Source organism: Hemitrygon akajei, chromosome 22, assembly GCF_048418815.1.
Source record: "Hemitrygon akajei chromosome 22, sHemAka1.3, whole genome shotgun sequence".
Taxonomy (NCBI): Eukaryota; Metazoa; Chordata; class Chondrichthyes; order Myliobatiformes; family Dasyatidae; genus Hemitrygon; species Hemitrygon akajei.
The window spans coordinates 408,522-426,288 of NC_133145.1; the positions used below are offsets into that span (position 1 = coordinate 408,522).

Here is a 17,767-nt window from a genome sequence, read left to right on the forward strand (position 1 = left end):
TGGAGTGTCTCTGATGCCTTACTGAAAGTACTTGTTTAGTGTAGCAGGTGGGAATGAGATGCTGTTTCAGAGCTACAAATTATACTGGTTTGTATAAATGAAGCAGGGTGCTTTCTTGTGTTTTATTGCTATGTGCAAGTTGGTACATAATAATGAATACTGAGGAAAAATAGCTGTATTGGCAACAGCGATTTGGACCAAACCTTGCACCAGGTTATAAAAGCAATGAAGAGTGGCTCCACTGTCAGTCAGAGGTAATTCTGCCACCACATGGCAATTTAAAGATAGTGCCAGATCCAGAATACATAGCACAGCCCTCAGCTCTAGGTTTCCCTCCCAAAGTCAGGGCAATGCTATAACAGAACAGAATGAGTCCAAAAATTGCCAGTGCTACAGCTCAGACCTGTACGACTGCTTCTTCAGAGTGGCAGCACTGGCCATGTTTCCTGATCACATTCCATTTATTGACAAGAGAGAGGGACACTGTGCTCCATTGCACTCTCTGAAAAATTTATTTTTTTAAAATATTACCAACAGTTTGCAAATGATTCACATAAAGAAAACAGATATCACCACTTGGAAACAATATAAATAAGAACAGTGTAACCAGGCAAACAAAAATAGACAGAGATAGACTGATACTGCGTCCTTAAAGAGATAAGTAATTCTATAGGCCAGTAAATTTAACAAAGTTACCTGTAGAGAATCCTTCTCCTTTAAGATTCCTTAAATTACAATAACAAAGTACTTTCTAAAGTGCTATCACGCATCTGTTAACATCAGGCACAGATTTAGGTAACTCACTGGATTTACGTATCACCACACACCACAGCACAGTTAAAGGTCCTGTGCAACATAGGAACTGATTCCCAAATAGAAACATGTTAAAATCTTATAAATCTTCTGCTATTTAGTGTGAGAGTATGATGTCAATGCCGGTGAATTGTGCACATTTCATTCCAGACATTCAGTGTCTGCATTTAAGCCTTCTGGGACAGGAACACATAGGCTACGCAGAGTGAAGCTCCTTCTACACTGTCTCGTCATATACTCCCAGGTCAACGGTAGATAGTGAAGCTCCCTCTGCATTATCTGTTCACACAACTCTAGGACACAGGTTAGACAGAGTGAAGCTCCCTCTACACTGTACCAATCACGCACGCTTAGGGGAGGAACATTCTGAAGCTGCTGCCTATGATTGTAATTTAGGTATGCCATGCAAGTAACCCAATTATAGAACAATTTTTCACTCATTAGCTGAAGATCTTGAGTTCCAGTTAGTAGCATAGCTAGTGATAAAACTAGGGTCATTCCTACTGTGAATAATTCAGCAGCTGCTGGGCAGTATATTCACCCATCTAACTGGGTGGAACAGTTCCTGCCACAGTACACCAAAAACATCTGCAGATAATTGCAACTTTTAAGAAACAGTAGTATAGGACCACCCTAAAAGAATACAAGCTTGTGGTACATCCAGTGCCGGAAGTAATTCTTCCTGTAAGTACGTTTCAAAATAGTGTTTCTGTGAACATTGCATTTAGTGTTTAGTGGACTTACAGGGTACAGCAACTAAATGAAGAGGCAATGTAGTTATTTGGATCTCATTTACAGAGGATCATGTTAAAAAGTTTAAAATAATTACTAAAATAATTGGTAGTCCACACAACATTGTGGGCTGAATAGCCTGGCCAGTGCCGTATTGTTTTATGTTTTTTGCTGATCAAAAATAAGAGGTTCAAAGGATGGAAAGATAGTTAATAAAACCATTCCACAGGAAGTAAGAATGCAGAAATGCAGGGCAGGACAGCAAAGAAACAATGGGCTGAATGGTCTCTTTCTGCATGGACGGCTAAAACAACATGCTTGTGTCAAGGTACTGAAAGTAATGCCCTCTGCAAAGTGAGCAGCAGCAGGACAAGTCATCCAACTCTTGGTCACTAAGGCCGGAAGGATGAAGGAATAGGAAGGGGGAAGAGGAAGAGGGCTCGGTGCAGGTTAGCCAAAGGTGAGTGGGGCACATCTTCTGAGCCCTCTTTGAGCCTACATCATAGGTGGAAGCAATCCATAATGGGCTGAGTTATGGGCGTGAGCTTCAACATGCACAGTATTTCTTGCAGTATAGTTACGCTTAAGTAATGCAAAGCAAAATATTTACTGAGCTTCAGGAGTAAACTCTCCGGACTCAACATACTCTAGTGGTATTGGAGGCATTTCACAGTCACACAAAGCTGTAAGGCAAGGTGGGCTGAAGCAGGCTTAGGTTTCTGTGATTCACACAATACCACGTCTGCAAGACAGGGGCTGAGAGATGAGTTACAGTGTATTAACATGGAGAAGAACAGGCTCAGACTGCAGATAAATGCTTACTTACACAACAGCTTGGTTTACTGGAGCTACCCAAATCTCTCATTCAAACACAGCCCAGGTCTGGGAAACATAATGCCCACTGCTACCCCAGCAATCTGGTGGCCAGCCAGTGAATACCAGCACTATGGTGCGACTGGCAAATGTACCAGCCTCCTGTTTTACCTTTCCTTAAACAGGCATGTCGGACAACCGTGCTGAATGCAGCTACCAGCAACATATACCTTAAGTCTCCAGAGACCATAGAATCACTCCCTGTGGCAGCATTCTCAAGCACAGTCTTGTGGGGTGCAGTATGGAGAGGTAAGCACCTGGTTGCATAGAACTTGGAGTGGGGGGGTAGAGGCTGGGTTCTTGTAGATGGTCATACAGTTGCTATATGACAGTCCATAGTGACTGGAAGTCTGACTGAATCAAAGGACCATAGAGCAATTGTCTCTGTAGTGACCGGGCAGATTGTGTAGAGAGAACTGAGACAAGCAAGAAGCAATGACAGGAGACTGAGCAGGGGCTGCTGTGTGCTGTCAGTGTGGGATAGGGTCTGCCTCAGAGTCAGCAGTTGTCCTGAGCTGATGACTGGGAGCGATGTATTTAGACTAGCAAGTAGAGCTCTGCAGAGGTGAGATGCCACACACAGCAGCAAGTCCCAAGGGAAGGTCAGGTCAGTGAAGAGGAAGGCAGAAAGCAGCCATTAGAATAAGAACTAAAATGGAAAATAAAATTTGGCCAGAGTATTTCCTCAAATCCATTTTGGTTTCTTAAACCCGCTGAATTTCAAAGAGCTTCACATCTGTGTCGTACCAGATGGGCGGGTCCACATTCCTGTGGAACAAACAGAAAGGTCAGTGTTCACATGGTAAAGGTACAGAAGACAGCAACAACTAATATCTGCATATTTAACAAAGTAACAACCTCTATGAACTTCACGGAAACATCAAAGAAATGGAGATGTACATAAACATAGTCCAGTACTCAAGGCAATAGGTTGGGGGTGTGGGTGATGTAAGCGACATTCCAGTCTAGATCAAGGTCTCAACATAATCCTCCATAGCTGCTGTCTGAGAGTTTTGCTCCTGTGCTGCCCCGGACTGGCAGTAGCTGCAGTGTCATGTGTCTCCAGCTCAAACAGAGAGACAGAATAAAGAGCAGGGCAGCAGTGCTGGCACTGTGTGTAATGGCTGGTTGGAGGATGGAGAAGTTTCTGGTAGCCAGAGTGAGAGAGGTGATCACCCCAGGGTGTAGATGGGATCATAACACTGCAGCTCTGCAGAAAGGGTGTGCGCAGCAGAGAAGGCTGCAAGGAGTCCTCACTAAGTGTGTACAATTAGGATGGTCCTCGGCATAGTGAATAGAAAGACCCATCATAATTCACTAGCAGAGGGAAGAAACTGGTGAAGCCCAGGGCACAGATTGAAAGTAATCACTTGAGTAGTAGAAAGAGTAGATGGCAAATTATGAGAGGATTATTAACCAAGGGTGCCAGGGTGACTGGGTCCTATTACCTGCAAATGGCATTGGTTCTGTAACTGGGAGGGGCACACTCTAAATGGGAAGGGGTCTTTGGTTGGAGAGTTCTTTCATAACCAGCAGGCAGAAGGGCAAGTGGCCAGTGCCTATGAATCTTTTCTATGAAGAAGGCAGATATGCTTGGGAGAGTCTTAGGGCACAGGACACTCTGACTCCGGTCTCAGTTTCCCCTTCCAGATCACAGAGATTGTGGCTCCCAATCACATCGAGATCCACTGATCATCTGTCCCCACACAGCCTCCTCCAAGAAGGCAGGGAGTACTGTCTTCTTACATGAGCTCGTCATAGGTTATTCCTGGCCCTTTCAGTACTGGGCAGTGACAAGGCAACTGTGCAGTGACCATTACAATGGCTCTCTGATGCCCACTCCAAGAACTAGAACCTCTGTCAGCATCCTGGTCTGTTCCCTCATCCCACTCAACGAGTTTCCTTCAACAGTCACAATGGCTCAAAGCTGTCACAAGACTTGAGAAGTTTTACATTACACAAATCCTTAAACCACTCTCTCCAGATGCCACCCTCAGCATCAGGGAATTGGATGTGACACTGGGCTCATTAGCCAAATGAGTGAAGAGTGTTTCCCACACTACCCAAAATGCACCAGTGTGACACCATCTACATGCCAAATTGTATCACTAATGTGACACAACCCACACCACAACAGTGAGACACATTGACCATACCATAGAGAAACATGCAGCCCACAACGCACAACAGTTTCACTCAACATCCACACCACACCACCATATATCAGTAGAGTGTGCTAGGGAGACTGTGACTCACTATCTGTAAATGGTACTGGGAAGTGGAATCAGTGCACCTATGATGAGCACAGTTCTTTCGTTGGAGAATTCTTTAATGACCAGCATACAGAAGGGCCAAGCGGCTGGTACCTATGAATATTTTCAATGAGAGATGCAGGTATTTGGGAGGCAAAAGAGGTGGGGGTGTGGCACTGCTGATCAGAGATAGTGTCACGGCTGCAGAAAAGGAGGAAGTCATGGAGAGTTTGTCTACTGAGTCTCTGTGGACAGAAGTTAGGAACAGGAAGTGGTCAATAACTCTACTGGGTGCTTTTTTATAGACCACACAATAGTTACAGGGACATCAAGGAGCAGTTAGGGAGGCAGTGTAGAACAGTGTAGTAGTAACAGGGTTGTCGTGATGGGGGAGTTTTAATTTCCCCAATATTGACTTACAGCGGACTGAAAAGCTTGAGCATATAGACATTAAGAAAGAGGATGTGCTGGAGCATCTGGAAAGCATCAAATTGGATAAGTCACTGGGACCAGACGAGATATACCGCAGGCTACTGTGGGAGGTGAGGGAGGAGATTGCTGATCCTCTGGCAATGATCTTTGCATCATCAATGGGGACAGGAGAGGTTCCAGAGGATTGGAGGGTTGCAGATGTTGTGCCCTAATTTAAGAAAGTGAGTACAGATAGTCCAGGAAATTATAGACCAGTGAGTCTTACTTCAGTGTTTAGCAAGTTGATGAAGATCCTGAGAGGTAGGAGTTATGAACATTTGGAGAGGCATAATATGATTAGGAATAGGGTGGTGAGCGCGTGGTATGGGCTGCTGGCGATGGTGGTGGAACCGGACACGTTAGGGTCTTTTTAGAGACTTCTGGATAGGTACAAGGAGTTTAGAAAAATAGAGGGTTATGGGTAACCCTAGGCAATTTCTAAAGTAAGTACATGTTCAGCACAGCATTACAGGCCGATGGGTTTTCTATGTTTATATGAGTCCAAGGGCACAGAACACTGACTGTGGTTTCAGTTGCCCCTTCCAGACCACTCATATTGTGGCTCCCAGTAACATAGAAAATCACTGATCATCTGCCCACTATATAGCCTCCTCTAAGAAGACAGGGGATTTCATTCAGTTCAAAATGTTCAAAGTAAAATTGATGAGAGTACATACATGTCACTACACACAACCCTGAGATTCTTTATCAGCAGGCATACTTAGGAAATCTATAGAACAGTAACTGTAAACAGGATCAATGGACAACAAACTGAGTAAATGCAGATATAATTAAATAGCAATAAATAACAAGCATGGAATAACAAGACAGTCCTTAAAGTGAGACTTTTGGTTATGGGACCACCAAAAATAGAATGAGTGTAGTTATCCCTTTTTGTTCAAGAGTTTGAGGGGTAGTAACAGTTCTTGAACTTGGTGGTGCGAGTTGTAAAGCAATTATACATTCTACTTGATAGCAGCAGTAAGAAAAGAGCATGGCCTGGGTGGCGTGCATCTTTGATGAAGGATGCTGCTTTTCAGCGGCAATGTTTCACATAGATGTGCTCAGTAGTCGGGAGGGTTCAATGATGAGCTCATCAGGTTGCTCCTCATGCCTTTCAGTATGAGGCGGTGCCAAGGCTCCCAGATGCAGGTAAAAGATCCCACTCCCAGAACCAGAGAACAGGTGAATTGCTCCGCACAACCTTCTGTCAAAATGACAGCATCCTGGTCCTTCTCCTCATCCCTCTCAACATGTTCCCTTCAACAGTCACAATATTCCATAAGACACTGGAGAAGAATTTGGCCATTTGGCTCATCGAGTCTGCTCCGCCATTCAATCCAGTCTGACATATCAGAATGGGAACTGGGCCACACAATTTAATTCCACGTCCCATTCCCATATGTCTATCCATGGCCTCAGCTACTGTCAAAATGAATCCAAACTCAGGTTGGAGGAACAACACCTTATATACCGGCTGGGTAGCCTCCAACCTGATGACATGAACATTGACTTCTCTAACTTCCGTTAATGCCCCTCCTCCCCTTCTTACCCCATCCCTGACATATTTAGTTGTTTGCCTGTTCTCCATCTCCCTCTGGTGCTTCCTCTCCCCCCCCTTTCTTTCTCCCGAGGCCTCCTGTCCCATGATCCTTTCCCTTCTCCAGCTCTGTATCACTTTCGCCAATCACCTTTCCAGATCTTAGCTTCATCCCACCCCCTCCGGTCTTCTCCTATCATTTCGCAATTTCCACCTCCCCCCACTACTTTCAAATCTCTTACTATCTTTCCTTTCAGTTAGTCCTGATGAAGGGTCTCGGCCCGAAACGTCGACAGTGCTTCTCCCTATAGATGCTGCCTGGCCTGCTGTGTCCCACCAGTATTTTGTGTGTGTTGCTTGAATTTCCAGCATCTGCAGATTTCCTCGTGTTTGCACTTCATTCCCAGAATCACCTTTGTGAACCTTCTCTGAAACCCTCTTTAATGTCAGCACATCTTTACTCAAATGAGTAGCCCAAAACTGTCCACAATACTCAAGGTGAGGCCTCACCAGTGCCTTATAAAACCTCATCATCACAGCCCTGCTCTTGCATTCTAGACCTCCTGAAATGAATACTAATGTCGCATTTGCTTTCCACACCACTGACTCTACCTGCAAACTAACCTTTAGGGTGTCCTGCACAAGAACTCCCAAGTCCCTTTGCATCTGTTTTCTGGATTTTTCATCTGTTTAGAAAATAGTCTGTGCATTTATTTCTACTACCAAAGTGCATAGCTTTCCATCATTGTAATTAATTTGCCACTTTTTTGCCCATTCTCATTTTCTAGCGGTTCAATATCCATCTCATCTCTTTTTTACTTTTTATATACTTGAAAAAGCTTTTACCATCCACTTTGATACTGATTGCTGGTTTGCTTTCATATTTCATCTTTTACCTCCTAATGATTCTTTTAGTTGCTCTTCGTAGGGTTTTAAAAGCTTCTCAATCTTCTATCTTCCTGCTGATTTATGCTTTGTTGTATGCCCTCCCTTTTGCTTTTACATCAGCCTTGACTTCCGTTGTCAGCCACAGTTGTACTATTTTGCCATTCATACAATAAGGTCTTTTAAGATACTCTTAGATCAGCACATGGAGCTTAGCAAAATAGAGGGCTATGCGGTAGGGAATTTCTAGGCAGCTTCTAGAGTAGGTTACATGGTTGGCATAACCAAAGGCATGTAATGTGTTGTAATTTTCTATGTTTCTATGTTCTACTTTCCCTGGCATGTGGCACAGGTAACAATCCAGAAATTACTACCCTGGAGTAATTTCTCAGCTTTCTGCCTAGCACTCTGTATTCTCTATTCAGGACACCTTTGCTTTTCCTTCCTGTGTCATTCGTACCAATATGTACCAAGATATCCGGCTGTTCTTCACCCCCCCCCCTCCAAAATATTGTGGACACAATTCAAAATGTCCTTGACCCTGGCATACCATTCGGGTGTTCCGTTCATGTCCACAGAATCTCCTGTCTGCTCCCCACATTGCCTTGCCGCTTGAAAAGTTTTGAAAAGTCTTGAAAAGTTCTAAATCACGCAAATTCTAAAGCACCCTCTCCAGACCTACCCTCCAACATCAGAGGAATGAGTAGACTGCCTGGCAATGTTTAAGATGTACGTCCGTGCCTGGGCAAACATTGAAAGGGAACACGTGCTATCCATGGGTACCACGGAGGCACTCCGGGACCATTGAGTGCTGTGGGGGATTAGCACCATCCTTGAAAGAGATGGGACCATTTTAGTTTAATTTAGTTAGTCTAGTAACTGTGTTAGTCACTATCTTATATGGAAACATAGAAAACCTACAGTACAATACAGGCCCTTTGGCCCATGCTGCTGTGCCAAACATGTACTTACTTTAGAAACTGACTAGGGTTACCCATAGCCCTCTATTTTTCTAAGCTCCATGTACCTATCCAGGAGACTCTTAAAAGACCCTATCGTATCTGCCTCCACCACCGTCATCAAAAGCCCATTCCACGCACTCACCACTCTCTGCGTAAAAAATTTACCCCTGACATCTCCTCTGTACCTACTTCCAAGCACCTTAAAATTGTGCCCTCTCGTGCTAGCCATTTCAGCCACTGACTATCCACATGATCATCATCTTATACACCTCCATCAGGTCACCTCTCATCCTCTGTAGCTCCAAGGAGAAAAGGCCAAGTTCACTCAACCTATTCTCATATGGCATGCTCCCCAATCCAGGCAACATCCTTGTAAATCTCCTCTGCACCCTTTCTATAGTTTCCACATCCTTCCTGAAATGAGGCGACCAGAACTGAGCACAGTACTCCAAGTGGGGTCTGACCAGGGTCATATAAAGCTGTAACCTTACCTCTCGGCTCTTAAACTTAATCCCACGGTTGATGAAAGCCAATGCATTGTATGCCTTCTTAACCACACAGTCAACCTGCGTGGCAGCTTTGGGTGTCCTATGGACTCGGACCCCAAAATCCCTCTGATCCTCCACACTGCCATTAATACTATATTCTGCCATCGTTTTTGACCTACCAAAATGAACCACCTCACTTATCTGGGTTGAACTCCATCTGCCACTTCTCAGCCCAGTTTTGTATCCTATCGATGTCCCGCTGTAACCTCTGATAGCCCTCCACACTATTCACAACACACCCAACCTTTTATGTCATCAGCAAATTTACTAACCCATCCCTCCACTTCCTCATCCAGGTCATTTATAAAAATCACGAAGAGAAGGGGTCCCAGAACAGATCCCTGAGGCACACCACTGGTCACCAATCTCCATGCAGAATATGGCCCGTCTACAACCACTCTTTGCCTTCTGTGGGCAAGCCAATTCTGGATCCACAAAGCAAGGTCCCCTTGGATCCCATGCCTCCTTACTTTCTCAATAAGCCTTGCATGGAGTACTTTATCAAATGCCTTGCTGAAATCCATATACACTACATCTACTGCTCTACCTTCATCTATGTGTTTAGTCACATCCTCAAAGTATTCAATCAGGCTCATAAAGCATGACCTGCCTTTGACAAAGCCATGCTGACTGTTCCTAATCACATTATGCCTCTCCAAATGTTCATAAATCCTGCCTCTCAGGATCTTCTCCATCAACTTACCAACCACTGAAGTAAGACTCACAGATTATATATATAAAGACGCACTACCTACACTGCGCCACATCGCCCACACCACAGTGTGACACACTACATAACACCACTTCGCTCACATTCCCCAGATGCAACACACTGCCCACACCATTGTGTGACAGACCACAGAGCACATCGTCCACAGCCCCCAGATATAACACACTGCCCACACCACTGCGTGACACACCGCCCACACTGCAGAGCACCACATCACCCACACCACAGTGTGACAGACTGCCCACACCACAGTGTGATACATTCGCCACCTCCAGGTGTGACACACTGGCACATCATAGTGCGACACACTGCCCATACTGCAGAGCACATCACCCACACCCCCAGGTGTGACACACCGCCAACACCAGTGTGACACGCTCACCACACCACGGTGCCATACACATCCATATCACAGTGCAACATGCTGTCTACACTTAGGTGTGACATTGTTCACAGCACAGTATGTCATACACACACACTGCACCACAGCATCACAATGCCCAAACCTCACTACAGCATCACGTATCACCAACATTGCTCCATGATGCGCTGCCCAGTCCCCACCACAGCATGACATAATGCCCATATCACCAGTGTGGCACACTGCCCATGCTACACTAGTGTGACACATCCACACTGTACCAGTGTGGCATGACACACTTACACTGTACCACAGTAGGATACACCACCCACACAGCCCACATCACAGTGTGAACACCTACACCATACCAAGTGTGACACACCACTCACCCAACATTAGTGTCACACTTCCCATACCACACCAGTGTGACACTTTCTAAACAAGTCTGAACCCCACACTGCACCACAGTGTGACATATTGCATAAGTATCACCACCTACACCACAGTCTGATACATTACCACACATCCCATCATACCACTGTGACACTCCACCCATACACCACAATATGTTATCAACCACATTACACCGCCATGTGCCACACCTCCCACATCTCACATGATACCCACTGTAGCAGATTGCTCACCTTAGGTAAATGACGCCCCACATATATGTCCGGAACCACATTGCCGTGCCTGAGTTGGCCTGGTATTTGCGAATGAGGATGGGATGTGGCACTGGGAGTAATCCAACCAGTGTGCCGTGCTGCAGGAACTTCAGGATCTCTGATTCATCTGTCAGACCTCTGCATGCAATAAAAATGGGCTGCAGTTTAGAAGCCATCCATTTCATATGCTGGCATTTTCCCTCCATTGCTTGATACCAAGAGGGAGCCTTTCTGGGATGATATTGCTCAGTAACTGAGGAAATGACCGAGCAAAGGATTGACTCAGTGGAAACATGACCTGCATTGACTATATGTGGAGGTAAAGGGGTCAGAACTGAAGGCGAGGTTCAGGTATCGGAAGTGTCGGTGGGTTGCTGAGAAACAGAGGTGAAGGGAGAGGAGGGCATTAGTCAGACAGAGGCTTGTGGAGGAATACTCAATAGAGAGGGCCTGGGCCAGTAGTTTGCATGTATTTATGACAACATGGGGCAAGGGTGTCTGAGAAATCAACAGCAGGAGTGGGGAGGATCAATGAGGAAAAGCAGGGTGATTTTCCATGTGCAACGGACAGCTGATGCCCTGTCGGCCCATAAACCGACCACAATACCAGAACCAACACAGAGAATGTCAGAAACACACAGCAGGTCAGACAGCACTTTCAAGTGGAGCTGGAAACTCTGAGCCAGAGTTGTTAGGGACAGATACCTCCACACTTGATCAACACTGCCCATGCAATATTGCCCCAAACACAGTTCCACCAGCATTAATGTTTTGTCAGATACCTTTTGACAAACTGGTGAAGGGCCTTAAATACATATCATTAACTCATGTTTGTCTCTTCACACATGCTGCCTAGCCTTCTGACTGTTATTAACTGTGCTCTGTGTCTGAGGCCCATTGGTTAAGACTGGTTAATGTTTGAGGCCCACACCATATCCGGGCCTTGCATACAGTGATACTACCCAGGGAAGTGCTGAAGAGGTGTGGAGACTGGGTCCTCAGCAAGAAACTACTTTGACCCATGCTCCTCTGCTGTGATCGGACACCGACTTTCCCAGTCCAGCTGGACAGTGTACCATGGGGCAGCATAGCACATATCTGTTGCCCTTTGGAATGCTGGCAGGTTTTCATGGGGCTATCAGGAAGACATACAATAAGTACAGAGAGTCAGACCAGACAAAACACTAGAAAGATACAAGGCAGCATTCAGAACAAAACAGTTCAATTAGTAGCATAACCAGAAATAAATCAGCATCAGAATTAGGTTTATTATCACTGACATACAGTATGTCAGGAAACTTGTTGCATTGTGGTGATAGTATATTGAAATATATAAAAAATTACAGTAAGTTGTTTTGTCAATCATTGGAATCTTGCTGGGGAAGGTATGACCTGTACAAAAAGAATGGGTTGAACCTAAACTTGAAAGGGACCAACAACCTTGCAGGCTGTTTTGCTAGGGCTGTTGGGAAGAGTTTAAGCTAGTTTGGCAAAAGGATAGGAACTGGAATGCTAGAACAGAGGTTGACGCACATATATACAAGTAGATGCAGCATGTTGTGAGACTGGGAAGAAGGATGGGAAGTTGATAGGGGATTATTGCGCTCAGTGGGGTGGGTTGAAGTTTAAAGTTCTTTCTTGTGGGCATACTCAATAAATCCATAGAATAATAACCATAATAAAGACTGCATCACCTTGCATTCAACCAGTGTTCAAAAGACAACAAACTGCAAAATCAAAAAGAGGGAAACAATAATAAATAAATAAGCAATAATCAAAATAGGTAACAAATACAGTACTCACAGTGCATGGAGTATAAGAAACAAGGTGGATGATTTTGTTGCAATATTATAGATTGTTGGGTATGATGATGTGGCCATCAGTGAATCATGGCCGAAGGATGGTTATAATTAGCTGAATGTCCAAGGTTACACATTGTATCGGAGGGATAGGAAGGTGGTCAGAGGGGTTGGCATAGCTCTGCTGGTAAAGAATGGCATCAAATCAGTAGAAAGATGTGACATAGGATTGGAAGATGTTGAATCGTGGACACATTGGTAATCCTTTTCCAATGTTCTACAGATTCAGGATCAGTTCCTATGGATTGGAGGGTAGCTAATGTTATCCCACTTTTTAATGAAAGGAGGGTGAGAGAAAACAGGGAATTATAGACCAGTTAGCCTGACATCAGTGGTGGGGAAGATGCTGGAGTCAATTATAAAAGATGAAATGGCAGCACATTTAGATAGCAGTTAACAGGATCAGTCCAAGTCAGCATGGATTTATGAAGGGGAAATCATGCTTGACTAATCTTCTGGGATTTTTTGAGGATGTAACTAGGAAAATGGACAAGGGAGAGCTAGTGGATGTAGTGTACCTGGCCTTTCAGAAAGCCTTTGATAAGGTCCCACATAGGAGATTAGTGGGCAAAATTAGAGTACATGGTATTGGGGTATGGTACTGACATGGATAGAAAATTGGTTGGCAGACAGGAAGCAAAGAGTAGGGATTAATGGGTCCCTTTCAGAATGGCAGGCAGTGACCAGTGGGGTACCGCAAGGCTCGGTGCTGGGACCGCAGCTATTTACAATATATATTAATGATTTAGATAAAGGGATTAAAAGTAACATTAGCAAATTTGCAGATGACACAAAGCTGGGTGGCAGTGTGAAATGTGAGGAGGATGTTATGAGAATGCAGGGTGACTTGGACAGGTTGGGTGAGTAGGCAGATGCAGTTTAATGTGGATAAATGTGAAGTTATCCACTTTGGTGGCAAGAACAGAAAGGCAGATTACTATCTGAATGGTGTCAAGTTAGGAAAAGGGGAAGTACAATGAGATCTAGGTGTCCTTGTTCATCAGTCTCTGAAAGTAAGCATGCAGGTACAGTAGGCAGTGAAGAAAGCTAATGGCATGTTGGCCTTCATAATAAGGGGAGTTGAGTATAGGAGCAAAGTGGTCCTTCTGCAGTTGTACAGGGCCCTGGTGAGACCCCACCTGGAGTATTTGAGGAAGGACTTTCTTGCTATTGAGGGAGTGCAGCGTAGGTTCACGAGGTTAATTCCCGGGATGGTGGGACTGTCATGTTGAAAGATTGGAGTGACTGGGTTTATATACACTGGAACTTAGAAGGATGAGAGGGGATCTGATTGAAACATAAAAGATTATTAAGGAATTGGACATGCTAGAGGCATGAAACATGTTCCCGATGTTGAGGGAGTCCACAACCAGAGGCCACAGTTTAAGAATAAGGGGTAGGCCATTTAGAATGGAGTTGAGGAAAATCTTTTTCACCCAGAGTTGTGGATCTGTGGAATGCTCTGCCTCAGAAGGATGCTTTCTGGAAGGATCTCCAGAAAGATCTCTAGATGCTTTCAAGATAAAGCTATCTTAAAGATAGCGGAGTCAAGGGATATGGGGAGAAGGCAGGAACGGGGTACTGATTGTGGATGATCAGTCATGATCACAGTGAATGGCGGTGCTGGCTTGAAGGACCGAATGGCCTACTCCTGCACCTACTGTCTATTGAATCCTTGTGGGTTGAGTTAAGAAACTGCAAGGGTAATAGGACCTTAATGCCAGTTAGATACATGCCTCCCAACAGTAACTGGGATATGGACCATAAATTACAATGGGAAATAGAAAAGACGTGTCAAAAAGGCAATGTTATGTTAGTCATGGGAGATTTTAACATGCAGGTCGATTGGGAAAATGAGGTTGGTAATGGTCTCCAGACAGTGAGTTTGTTGAATGCCTACTGTTACGAATGATGAACAACTCTGATGGGCAGAAGGGTACAGAATCGCCAATGCCCCCCCCCCTTTTGCAGAATCGCAAATCGCTACTATTCCGATGCTGTTATCAAGGGAGATGAGAGAGACAGGAAAGCTGCCAAGACAGTTGTTATTGATAAACAGCTCATGTCAGTTAATGAGAGAGAGACAACGCAGAGGTACACAAAAGTGGAATGTCTCCTCCTAACAAAAGCGGAACGGAACCACTGATTACTGCTATTGTCTCTTGGAAAAGGATTGTTTATTGAGTACTGATCTATTCATTGAAACCCCTCAGGGGGTAACCAGAGTGGGATGGTTTGATGGGTTGCATCATCCCAACCTGATTGACACCTGAGACCCCGTGAGTGGGGATAAAAGTAGGGTCTGGGGAACACCCCTCAGACGCACCAGGAGAGATGCTATGAGACCGGTGGGGGCTTATGTGTGTGTCCACCCTTGCCTGGGTGACAAGTCCGCCACGGAAGAACGGTCTAGCTAAAGGACGGAGGGGTCATACGTGAATGGCCACAACAACAACGCATCGACGGATCAAGATCGTAAAGGAAAGTCGGCAAGTCAATAGCTGTTACTGTTCTCTCTCTCTCTCTCTCCAACAATTGAAACACCGGGACCAACAACTACCACAGCCTGCATGAACTGAACTGAAATTTATATTTCCATTTGACAATTCATTATCCCCTAGACAACGATAGAGCTTATTTCTTATTGATTATTATTATTATACCTGCACTTTTAGGTTTAGTATTGATGAAGTATATTATCTGTATAGTTGCATTGATATTATTTTTGTGTATTTTTACTAATAAATACTGTTGAAAATAGTATCACCAGACTCCAACGGACACTCCTATCTTTGCTGGTAAGACACCCAGTTACGGGGTTCGTAACACTACGCAATGGCTTTTTAGAGCAGTTTGTCATTGAGCCTATCAGGGGATCAGCTATACTGGATTGGGTGTAATGGACCAGAGGCGATTAGGGAGCTTAAAGTAAAAGAACCCATAGGAGATAGTGATCACAAAATGATTGTTCAGCCTGAAATTTGATAGGGAGAAAGTCTAATGTAGCAGTATTTCAGTGGAGTAAAGAAAATTACAGTGGTATCAGGGAGGAGCTGGCCAAAGTAAATTGGAAGGAGCTGCTGACAGGGATGACACCAGAGCAGCAATGCATAAGTTTCTGGGAGAAATGAGGAAAATGCAGGATAGTCACCTAGGGTTCTGAAAGAAGTAGCAGTAGAGATTGTGGAGGCATTAGTAATTTATTAGACTCTGGCATGGTGCTAGAGGATTGGAAAATTCCAAATATCACTCCACTCTTTAAGAAAGGAGGAAGGCAGCAGGAAGAAAATTATAGGCCAGTTACCCTGACCTCAGTTGTTGAGAAGATGTTGGAGTCAATTGTTAAGGATGAGGTTATGGAGTACTTGGTGACACAGGACAAGGTCAAAATCAGCATGGTTTCTTTAAGGGAAAATCTTCCCTGATAAACTTGTTTGAATTCTTTAAGGAAATTATTTCTTCAGCTGTTTGATTGGGGCACGATGCACAAGCGCGTGGAGGTCAGCCAGTGAGAACAGCGAGATAAGTTTAAAAGAGAACACCTTATAGAGCGGGCATAGGAGGAGTGGGCGACAGAGTAGGAAGGCTTTGGCTCAACGGGGTTTTGGCAATAACGGGTCGAGGTGAGGTAGGTTGCCTGAGAAGAATACAGACAGGAAATATGTGTGTGAGGCTGGTTTCCTGTGCTTGGTGTCAGATGTGGGAAGTCCGGGAGACTCCCAGCCTCCTGGATGGCCACACCTGCGCCAGGTGCATTGAGCTGCAGCTCCTTATGGACCATGTTAGGGAGCTGGAGATGCAGCTCGATGACTTTCGTCTAGTCAGGGAGACTGAGGAGGTGATAGATACATAATCCATGGCAGACTCATCAGCTCTCTGAACTACTGATATTATCATTCCCCAGTTACTGTCACCTCCCCCAGTCGCTGCCAGCAACACCATAAAGAAAAGACTTTTTTTTTAGCAAAATAGAATATGGACTGGAAGCATTACTTCGTATTGTGTACATTTTGCATCATACAAATGAATATAACTTTTCAGCCTTAAGTGGCACTATGATGCAAATGTATGTATAGAGATCAGGACCATAGAATACATAGAACCTTAGAACACTACAGCACAATACAGGCCCTTCAGCCCTCCATGTTGTGCCAACCCATATAATCCTTAAAAAAAAGTACTAAACCCACACTACCCCATAACCTTCCATTTTTCTTTCATCCATGTGCCTGTCCAAGAGGCTCTTAAATACCCCTAATGTTTTAGCCTCCACCACCATCCCTGGCAAGTCATTCCAGGCACTCACAACCCTCTGTGTAAAAAAGAAACTTACCCCTGATGTCTCCCCTAAACTTCCCTCCCTTAATTCTGTACATATGCCCTCTGGTGTTTGCTATTGGTGCCCTGGGAAACAGGTACTGACTACCCACCCTATCTATGCCTCTCATAATCTTGTAGACCTCTATCAAGTCCCCTCTCATTCTTCTACGCTCCAAAGAGAAAAGTCCCAGCTCTGCTAACCTGGCTTCATATGACTTGTTCTCCAATCCAGGCAACATCCTGGTAAATCTCCTCTGCACCCTCTCCATAGCTTCCACATCCTTCCTATAATGAGGTGACCAGAATTGAACACAATATTCTAAATGCGGTCTCACCAGAGATTTGTAGAGTTGCAACATGACCTCTCTACTCTTGAACTCAATCCCCCTGTTAATGAAGCCTAGCATCCCAAAGACCTTCTTAACTACCCTATCAACCTGTGCAGCGACCTTGAGGGATGTATGGATTTGAACCCCAAGGTCCCTTTGTTCATCCACACTTTTAAGTAACTGACCATTAATCCTGTACTCAGTCTTCTGGTTTGTCTTTCCAAAATGCATCACCTCACACTTGTCCGGATTGAACTCCATCTGCCATTTTTCTGCCCAACTCTGCAGCCTGTCTATATCCTCTTGTAACCTTCGACCACCTACAGCTCCATCCACAACTCCTCCAATCTTCGTGTCATCCGCAAACTTACTCTCCCATCCTTCCATCTGTACATCCAGGTCATTTATAAAAATCACAAATAGCGGG

The 17,767-nt window shown here is 44.7% G+C and overlaps 1 protein-coding gene across 2 annotated transcripts in view; it reads right to left on the minus strand.

The window, feature by feature from the left end:
- Window positions 1-489: 489 nt before the first annotated feature.
- LOC140714928 (protein HID1) overlaps window positions 490-17,767 on the minus strand; it is a 278,586-nt gene continuing 261,308 nt past the window's right edge. For both annotated transcript variants that reach the window (XM_073026599.1, XM_073026598.1), the window contains 2 exons: window positions 10,812-10,970; window positions 490-3,186 (listed from right to left, as the gene is read on the minus strand). In XM_073026599.1, coding sequence (XP_072882700.1) covers window positions 3,123-3,186; window positions 10,812-10,970 — 223 coding nt within the window. In that variant the 3' untranslated portion in view covers window positions 490-3,122. The remainder of the gene's footprint in view (window positions 3,187-10,811; window positions 10,971-17,767) is intronic.